The following is a 10,395-nucleotide window of genomic DNA, read 5'->3' as shown; positions in this document are numbered from 1 at the left end:
TTATAGCATCATGACAAAGACGTGAGACAAAAAAAAAAAAAAAAACCAAACCAAGAAAGCCCTAATGCACAGTATGGATACTAGGACACATCTAGAGTTTGTATGTTGGTCTCTTGCCTTCCTAAGTAAGTAAGTTGAAAGTTGCTTTCTTCCCAAGCAGTGTGATGGAATAGCTCGTGCTGATCTAGGACAAGTGCTCACAACTGCAACGTGCTGTTGGTAGCCTACCGAGAGCCATTCTGGTCCTTCCCAGGGTCCAAAAGCACGCAGTATACGCATTCAACAGATTCTTTTAATCATTCAGTAAAATTAACAGCCTGTGTGAGCAGTGATGACTGTAATCATACTTAAAGACACAAATCATCTCAAAAAGGTGTTTTACCTTTTTGTTTTTAAAACACTATTAGGTGTGGAACCAGAAGAGGGGCATGAACAGGACAGTAGTGAAACAATATATTACACAAATTATTTAAGAGTTTCTTTGTGGGGAAAGGGCTATGAAATTTACCAAAAAGCCAGCTTAATTGAATTGAAGTCTTGCTGTACGTGCCTGCACGTATACACATGTGTGCATGTGTACACATACAGAAACCTGCAAGACCAACTTCGGAGATAACAAAAAAAGCTCTTAACTTCACATACAAGTCAACTTCTATTTCTCAACATGAGGGGAAACTAAAAGAGTAACAGAGAAGACTCCTTTAATGTCTTGACATACATTCAAGGGTCAGCAACTCCTCGTTTTGTAACTGTTGTATCACTTCCCATTCTAGATCTGAAGTAAATTCTGAACATGCCTCTGAATCATCAGGTGGGTGCTTCAGATGCTTCAAAACAACTGAGCGCCATCCCAGCAAAGCACTGACAGCAGTCCAAGTATTGTGACAGTCTTTCACAAAACTGTCACCCACACATGCAGAAACTAGAAAATCTTTTCTTCTCCCTTACTTTTTTTAACAGATTTTACCATAAGATATTATACAATCATCCCTAGTATAATTATTGAAAACAAGCGATGACAGTTTGTGGCACAGCCAGTTTATTAGGTTTCTGGGATTGTGTCTTGCCCTCCCCCCCGACACATACAAAATCACCCAACTTTACAATTTGTTAAAGTGAAAATACATATATAAAGTATTCAGTAATTTTAACATCCATTTTGTGGACAGAACATTACCACTGAAAGCCAGGAAGCATACTGAATCCTGCATTAATGACCACATTACCTTTATGGCAGAACCATTAAAACATGCTTTGTGCTGAAGATGAAATTACATACTTAAACATTGTTTCCACACAATTTTCATGACGAGGGCCCTTATTTACAGGTTGTGAGTAACTCAAAGCTTAACAGGTTTGCAAATGTTGGCACTGGAGCGACATAATTTCCTTACCTCAACCCCCAACCTGACTGACTGACTTTAGAATTCTTCATTCTGTTTTTTTAATAAAAAAAAAAAAGAACATTTGCTGATAATTATTATACAAACAGTTAAGATGGATCCTTTTGAAGGAGAAGGACTAAGGACATGAGTGAAAAACAAATTGTCCAAGAGGACTGTAAACCATATTTATTTACAATAGTATACACATAAATTTAAGATCAATCCTTTTCTTAAAAAAACATTAAGGACACTAGTGTTAAAAGCTGATTGTTGCTGAAAGGACTATAAACCAAATTCTAGTCATGTAATGTTTAGAATGAATACAAAAGTTCCCTTTTACAAATGTTTCCTAAACAAAATTACTGTCATGGCTGTAGCAGCTTTATACAGGAAAAAAAAATATTATATTTTGTTTAGATTCTTTTTAAATAACTTAATCATATTAGACGAAACTGAATGCTCTTTCTACATCTCAAAAAAAGTCAATGCATTTTTCTTTTGTCAGTACAACCTGCAATAGAATTACATCTTATTAATTGTAATAGTTTAAATACTATTAGTTACCTTGTTTCAGTAATTTGTTTCTAATGTGATCACTAGGGTGGCAGCTTCTGAACTAGCCCTTCTGTTTAGTTTCCAGTCAGCGTAGCACACTGCACATTGCAATTCTTCATTATTTCAATCCCTTCAAAAAATAAGTCACAAAACATTGTTTGACGTGGCACATGAAGTTGTAGATTGCATTCTGCAGCTTACATTTTGCTTTATGTAATTATGTGCAACCTAGCACCATTTTTATTATGAAACTTGACCTTCAGACAGAACTGAAATAAACGGTTGCAGTTCTGAGAACACAGAGGAAGATGGTTCTAGAGGAGTAATTTCCCGCCTCTGACCAAACACGTTACTAACTCACATTAGTAATGCCAAGGATGCCTCACATACAGCCATGACATTACACAAGCATGCTTTAGCTCAAAAATATGTAATAAATTATGTATTTAGCAGATCTTCTCCATATTTCAAGATCGAATTCATTCTGTCTTCGGAAGTATTTTAAGGAAGTCCCATACCCCTAACATTCGTCCTAAGTATTTCCATCCCTAAAATATGTTACCAAGTTGGCTGTAAAAAGCTTTTTCCAAGCTATTTCAGAAGCATTTATCATCACTAAAATCCTCTGAAACCCTGTCTTTGAAAACCAGTATGCTTCTGCCAACTTCACTCTATTTTCTATTTACTTACGTGTTTTTACTTACCCTGGGACACTCAACTCAAACACAGCATCTTTAGAAACAAATCCTCATTGAAGTTTTAGTAAGGTCAGAGAAGTTATGGACAGTTACAGTCCCAAATTTACCCCAAAGCCTGTGCGACAGTACTTTCTGTAAGAAGGTATGCATAGTTTAGTTTTATGTAATAATTATGAAAAAGTAAGGAAGTTTTAAGTGGTCTAGAGGTAGGGACAAGTTTGTCAATTCTCTTACCATAGTCATGAAGAAACGGACAAAGTTTACAGTGGAATGACAGGCTAAAAGCTAGCAGTTTGCACCTACACTGACAGCCCAAAATTTATCTGACAGTCCTGGGTTTTGTTGATGGGGGTTTTTTTAATTATAACGGTATTTGCTTAACAATTTGGTAGCAATCACTGAATATTCCTTCATATGCTAAAAATCTCTCCACTTGCTGATGCAAAAGCATCGAGCTACCTGGCTGTCACAAAACACTTTCTCCCCTACACTATTTCAATGCAAGTAGCAATCAAAAATGTAAGTAAACTGGCTTACTATTTATAACCTTACCACAAGTGATGAAAACTATCTCGGGCAGCAAGATCTCAAGTAGAATTGCTTTGTCAAAACTTCACTTGAGAGTTTACTTTTCTGTATATTTATAGTGACACTTCAGAAAGTACAAAGTGCAAGAACATGGGATGGGCACATCTACACCAGAAAAAAAAAAAAAAACAAAACACATTAAAGTGCCAAAAGAGATTCACTACAATTGCTACCAAAACCTGGAACTTTGCCAAGATCATAATTTTGAAGTATTTGCAGACAAGACAAGACGACAGCCAATAATAGTATGATTTAACACCAGCAGGTCATGGCAGGTTTTGGTTCAGGCTTTATATGTATTTCATCGCGATCTGGGGGTTGACTAAGCATTAATGGCTTGTGACTTTTAAGCTTGTGAGCCAGTGTCATAAATATGGCCTCCACGTGGTCATTGTCATTGGGGTTTTTGGCAGAGGTTTCAAATAATGGCATACTGTGAGTATCAGCAAACTTCTGGGCCAAGTCCGTCGGCACCTGAATAGCACTTCTCAGGTCACACTTATTTCCAACAAGAATCCGTGGTATATCGTTGGCAAGAAGGTGTTGTTTGCATTCCTCTATCCATGACGGCAGACTGTGAAAACTGGCAATGTTTGTCATATCATATACAAACACAACAGCATGTACATTCCTGTAATAGTGCTGCACCATGCTCTTTCTGAAGCGCTCCTGTCCTGCTGTGTCCCATAGCTGGATCTGAAAAGGGAAAGACAACAAGAGAAAAAAAAAAGTTTCATTAGTCATGCTGGAAAATGACCTGTAGCTAGGGTAGTCACACGATCACAGAAATCCACTCTTCTGAATTAATCATACTGAAAAGTTTGTGCTGAAGAAAACTGTTGCTTTCACACAATTTCAGAAACTTTTGCTTTCAAAGCTGCTCACAACTGAAGCCAGGAAGAAATGATGATGCAACTTGATTAGAAATATGAATTTCTGGAAGTTTACTGGAGCATGTATTTTGTAAGATTTTTACAAAAACAAACCCTGAAAGTCTTGGCAACAGCACTTTTATTTGGAAAAACAACAGGTATTTCAAAGCACAACTCTTGGCTGACATGATTTTTTTTTTTTTATTGCCAAAAGTAACATCATCTTCTCCAAAGTTTTGTTCTTACCATGAAGTTAACTACCTATTGTGGTACTACATGGAAATAGGAAGAAATAAAATCATGCACGAGTAACACCACCAACAACAAAAACAGGACAAAAATCTTTCTCTGCAGTGTATCTATTGGAATCAAACCCTCCTGTGATGAACCCCTATCTTCAGCTTATTTAATGCTTAAACTAGGATCGTGCTGTGGTTTGTAGTATCAAAGCATCCATAAAAGGAAAGCAAAATAAAAGAAAAAAATAATGCATAAACCTCCTGTTAGCTTGACATGTTTCCAGGTATGACCATTCTGTCCGAAATAGACTGAACATACTTGTTTGAAGCCTAGTCAGTGTAACGGACAAAAAAATTCAGAAGAACTTAAATGCTTCCAAACTTTTCAGATTCAGATTAAAACAAAACAAGCCTTGAAGCACAAGCAGATGCAAGCAACAACTAATTTTAAATGAATCAATCACCTTGGTATAATCGAAGCTTGGAGTCCTCAGACACGTAGAGTATGCAACAGATTTGTGCACTTATGGACACAGTGATATTTTAACAAACTTGCTCCCCAAGAGCCATGGGACTGTAATATACAGCCAGTTGACCTACGCCAGATTAACTGTACACTGTCAGAAATAGCGTGTGGCTCTATCACACGCACCTTAGTGATGCTGTTAATACTGAAAGTCAACATTCGATGTCTTGGGTTAAAGCTGACTCCTGTCTGCCTGTACAGCTGACCCCTGAGGGCTAAGGCAGTTTGATTAGTACCTTCAGCTTTTAACTTTTGAACAGAAAATGTCAGAAAGAAACGTTTCCTTCCTGAGAATGAAAGGAGTTTTTTTCTTGAGACTCAGAATTCAAGGAATATTAAATGTTCTGTAAATTATGAAGGTAAATTTAAAATTCAATCTGTTCTCATGAAAAGTACAGCTGCTGTCTTCCCTTGAAGAAACTGTTCTGCCATTACCATAGTTCCACATTCCTTTGATCCAAACGTTTCAGTAAAACTTACTTAGAAATTGCAAGTGTCTTGAAAGTTGCCTTGTTTACCATTTTTACCAATGACTTTGATATTAAAAAGAAAAAAAGAAGCCCAAGTGCCAGGGAAATTTACAACAGCAAGAAGCAAAGATGCATCACAGATAGAGAGGAGGATTACAGTATCACATAAAAGCCTTTTGAAAGCTGGAACAGCAGAAATAGGGTAAAACTGAATAGAAGCAGATGCAGAGTCTCAATAACAGTGACTAATAATAAAGACTTTTTCCTACAAGTGCAGGATTCATCAGTCTGGAAACTATTAAAACGGATGATGATCCATACAGTAGTCAATCACAGGACATTATGATTCAGCAGTGTGATAGAGTGAAGGAAAAAAAGTGATCTTTCAGGATGGTGTGACTTTTTTTGCAATGTTATCTTCAACCCTGGTCGTCCATTGTCAAGAAAAACTCAGACTGGAGCACGTGAAAATGCCAGTTACTGGTTTCATCAGGGGAACTGAGAATTTACATGAGATCATCAGAACAGCTTGGCTTCCGTAGTCTAGTCCAGTTATCGGCAGCTTCTGATCCACAGACTTACAAATATCTAAGTGCTTCTAAAAGGATCATTAAGATTATTAAGAAAAGCAAGGCAAGTTGCCCTAGCCTCTGATTGCAGAAAACAGCAGTCAGTTGCAATCCATCTCATTTTAGAGCGAGTACCCACTTTTTACACTCCAAACACAATTGACTGCATCTCCGTGGTCTGTTAAGGGAGTTACATAGGTACCTAAGTTTGGTTAAGATTCATTCACCTACCCTGATGAGAGATACTTCTAATTCTATTCACTTATAAAACATTACAAAGTCAGGAGACTCAGAAAATTGTCACCAATTTGGAATTTCACAAACTAAAAGAGAGAAGAAAGAAGCACAGACTGAAGTAATCCTTATGTTCAGACAACATAATGTTAAGGAATCACTACAGGTACTCTTGGAAAATGCTGTATCAAATTAATTTAAAGAGGGTGCTCATTTTCACAGGCAGCTGTGAGCTTACACTTCTCTCCCCAACTCATTCACAGAGCAGAAATCAGTCAAGCTTCAGTCAAGCACAGATCCGCAAGTGTATTGCCAGCCCTGGGTAGAAAAGGGGAAATTAAATTAAAGGTTTATATACCTTCCAAGTTAAGCTTAAACTACAGTTCCTCATAAACTTTATTTACATGCCACTTTCAAGCTTGAAGGGTATTATCTCAAATTAAAAATGTTGATATTCTTGGCATGGAATAATTTGCACTGAGAGGCAAATCCTTCCCCAAGACTGAAAATCTCAGTTTAGAAGTCTCTTTCTTCCTCTTACCAGGTGAACTTGAAGACACCATTCCTTTTCAGGCCCTGCAAAAAACATTTCCTCTACTGAAAAACAACACTGAAACTGTTCACATTAAGAGATGTGCATTGATGAATTAACATTAAGATTACCGTTTCATTATTAGTTCAACACTGTCCATCTTCGAGGGAGCACTTTTTTTTTTTTAGTAATATCACTGTAAAATACGTGATTTGAAAATTTCGTTTAACAGCATAATTAAGCTAATAGAACTGGGGATAGAAACACTTTGTCACACTCCCTAGGCAAGATAAATGGTACTTGAATATATTGACTCAGCTATCACCTCCCACCTTCTGACTCCTTTTTGTGGATCCAGAAAGGCTATTTTCTAAACCAGGGCTCCATTAGCGTGCTTGGTTTAGAACATGCTGGTAAAAACATAACTGTCCTTTATAAAGACAAAATGGTAAATTGTGTCTCCTTTTACAAGATGTGGGAGAAAAACTGCAAGAGCTCGAAGGTATAGATGACGACGTTTGGGCTTCCTGCTTTGAATTTCATTTGCATCCTCTGTGCTTTTAATGTAGGTCAGTAAAGAGTGACATCACTGTTTCCTTCGATTTTTCAATGGTTAAATCAATTTAGGAAGCGGAAAATTTAGAATGCCAAAAATTTGTTTGCTGAAAAATTTAATTTATTCATGACATCTAGGTATCAGTGTTTCATACAAAGCTGTACAAGCTGCAAAGGAATACACCTGTCCCTGTGTCTTGGAATTCTACACAATTCCTGTGTGGGAGACCCCCGGCTAGAAGAGCTATGCTTGTGTTCCTGCCAGTGACACAGCATTTTTCCAGCTGTGAGGGAAACACTCAGTACTGTAGCAGCACAAGAATGACCATCCAGCTGGCTGGGGGAAGGGAGAGGAAAGAAAGAGAAGATGCTATTTTATAATCTCCTTCAGCACAAGAAGAAAAATTCCCTTCAGGGCACAGCAAGAACAGCAGTAACTCTGTCCATCTGAGGTTCTCTCTTTCCTGGGTCAACAGGTGTTGCTGGAGCTGACTGCTACGAGCAGCGAGAAAGGTGAAGATGAGTGAGAGGAGGTGGCAAAAAACCCCAAAATTGTGCATACTTGACATCACATAGCATCCCCGTAAAAGCTAGAGTCCTAACCATAAAGTTTATCCCTTTTAAAGCCAAAACAGAACCTCCCACACAACAATGTGTCTCAAAAAAGCCTCCTTCAGTCGTCTGCCTCGCTCAACCAGAACTGGTATATTCAACAGGTAATATTCTCAAGAATGCAGCAAAACAACCTAGGACAACATACGTAACAAAATGGCACAATAACCTATGTGAAGCATCTCGGAACCACGGGTTAGGTTATATTCTTCTTCATTTCTCTCCAACAAAGGCTGGGCATAACCCAGAGGTGGCGAAAATGCCAGATGGTGCTGACAAGAAGATATCCCTCAGGAGGCCCTCTCCTCCATCATAGACACCAACAGAACCGGGAGTACAGAATCTCAGCTATCAGCCAAAGAAGCGCTACTCAATGGTTCTATGAAGAAAAGGAGTAGCAAACACCGTCTCATTTTTCTTTTTTAGTTAAAAAGAAGGATAAGAGGTGGAAAAACCACAAGAGAAGGAAAGTAAATGGACTCACATGCCCTCTGCGATTTCTTGAATCGGTAAGCAAGGAAAAACTACAGCTTTCAGCTACGTGACTGTAAGCTGTAATTACAAGGCCTGGCAGTAAATGCATAAGTACAACTCCAAGACTACTGTTACTCCCTTTTTCTACGCATTATTAAACTTTGCCCATAGAAACAAACCTCAATACAGAAGCAGAATGGGATTCTGTTTAAAACCGTGTTACTCCTAGTAAATAAACTGCATTTGCAAATAGCTAGCAGTCTGATCTGCAAATGACTGTTAGAATCACCACTAGCATTTATGTGTCTACCAAGCAGCCCAGGTATATTTTAAATACTTTTAAGATTTGCCTTACAATGCAAAAAAGGTAAAAGAGCATTTTTAACTCCCATCCAGTTTTTCACTGAATTTAGTTTTGTAAGACTAGGTGTTAGGTAAACCTGTAATCAGGAGTAAAAGCCAACGGTGAAATGTGAGCTTGGTATCCAACCTGTCACTGTCCAGTGCTGCACCGCTTTTGCCTAAACGTGCCACAAGCTTAACAGAGTCCTAAAAAGAAATAATTAAAAGTTGTAACACACTGCTATCACTGCTGCAGCAGTGCACTCCCGAAAAACGTTCAGTTTCTTAACCTGACGTTTTAAAAGCAAAACGTGCACAAACCGTGGCACCTGCAGAGCTTTGGACTTGAAGGTTGAGGCATATAAAAAACGTGGTCTGTGATAAACACGGAAGCAGGATTTCTGGGAGGCAACAAGGTGCTCACACCAGGCACAGCCAACACTGACACACCGGTACGTAAGCGATTCCCCGTTTTAAGAAGAAATTATTGATTAACCCCTGCCAGCAGCCGTGCAACGGTGTGGCCTACGGGAGGAATTCTTCATCGTCACGGAAACGTGATTGGGATGCGGGTTTTTACCAGCAGCAAGGCAAAACCAGCTTTAAGCAGAACTGTGGAGCAGACCCAGCCGAGACGTGACCCACCCGCCCCGTGCGGCGGGTGCCGGAGCGCGGCCAGGCCCGTGCCGAGCGGGCCCGTGGGGCGCCCCCGCCGCCCCCGCCCCGTGCGGCGGGCAGGGCCCCCGGCGGCCGGCACCGGGCCGCGCTCCCGACGGCGGCCGCCCCACCGCGGCTCGCAGGGCCCCCCGCCCGCCCCGGCCCGGCGGTACCTTGATGCGCTCGCCGTCGATGGTGACGGCCCGCTCGCGGAAGTCCACGCCGATGGTGGCCTCGGTGCGCTGCGGGAAGCGGCCGGCGCAGAAGCGGTAGGTGAGGCACGTCTTGCCCACGTTGGAGTCCCCGATGACGATTATCTTGAAGATGCGGGAGCGGGCGGGGGGCAGCGCGCCGGGGAGCGCGCCGCTGCCCGTCAGGCTCAGCTCCAGCGAGGACTCCAGGTCGGCCGCCGCGGCCATCATCGCTCCGCGGGCCCGGGCGGGCCGCCTCGGGGGCGGGGGGCGCGGGGGGCACGGGGGACGCGGCCGCCCCGCTCTGCTCCTGCTGCTGTCGCCGCCGCCTCCCGGCGCGGCGGGCGGGCGCGCGCCCCGCGGTCCGTTAGCCGCCGCCCCGCGGGGGGGGGAAACGCCTCGCCCGCAGCGCGCGCTGCCGGTAGCGCCGCGCCCGTCCGCCCGCACGGCGCCACACGTCACGTCCCGGCTGCGCCCGGCGCCTGGGGCGGGGGGAGCTGCGTGCGCGCGGGAGTCTCGCGAGAGGGCGGTGCTGGCCGCCCATCCGCCAATCCCCGGGCGCGCTGCCCGCGCGCGCCAGCGGCGGCGCCGCCGAGGGTTAGCCGCAGGCCCCGAGGCGCCGGGCCGGGCCGGGCGCGGCGGCGGGCGGGCGGGCTGGCGGCTGCCCCGGCGCCCGCCGCGCTGCTTCTGCGGCGGCAGCTCGGGCACCGGCGGGGCCCGGCAAGCGAGGTGTACCCGCACACCCTCCGGGAGCCCGCGGGGAAGCGGGAGCGGCCTGCCCTTCCCTCCCGTGCCGGAGGAGCACCGCCGGCAGGCCGTGTGTGTGAAGCGTTACCGTTGGTGAGGAGTAAACGAAGACGGGAGGCCTCACCGCAGTGCCCGGAATAGGCAGAGGA

The 10,395-nt window shown here is 42.9% G+C and overlaps 1 protein-coding gene across 1 annotated transcript; it reads right to left on the bottom strand.

Moving 5' to 3' along the window:
* Window positions 1-1,016: 1,016 nt before the first annotated feature.
* Window positions 1,017-9,988, bottom strand: RAB33B (RAB33B, member RAS oncogene family). Its single transcript, XM_055716331.1, has 2 exons — window positions 9,482-9,988; window positions 1,017-3,922 (listed from the first exon to the last, which is right to left on the bottom strand). The coding sequence occupies exons 1-2, from the start codon at window positions 9,728-9,730 to the stop codon at window positions 3,479-3,481; spliced, it is 693 nt and encodes a 230-aa protein (XP_055572306.1). The 5' UTR covers window positions 9,731-9,988; the 3' UTR covers window positions 1,017-3,478.
* Between the last annotated feature and the right edge of the window lie 407 nt (window positions 9,989-10,395).

Source organism: Falco cherrug, chromosome 1, assembly GCF_023634085.1.
Source record: "Falco cherrug isolate bFalChe1 chromosome 1, bFalChe1.pri, whole genome shotgun sequence".
NCBI lineage: Eukaryota > Metazoa > Chordata > Aves > Falconiformes > Falconidae > Falco > Falco cherrug.
Note: the sequence above shows the minus strand (reverse complement) of the source record. Positions and strands in the feature narration are given on the sequence as shown.

What these genes read in the sequence shown, in the direction of transcription:
- RAB33B (XM_055716331.1), bottom strand. Translation starts at nt 9,730, where the DNA reads ATGATGGCCGCGGCGGCCGACCTGGAGTCCTCGCTGGAGCTGAGCCTG. An exon ending in TCGACGGCGAGCGCATCAAG is followed by an intron (nt 3,923 to 9,481) that starts GTACCGCCGGGC and finishes TTCCCTTTTCAG; the next exon opens with ATCCAGCTATGGGACACAGC.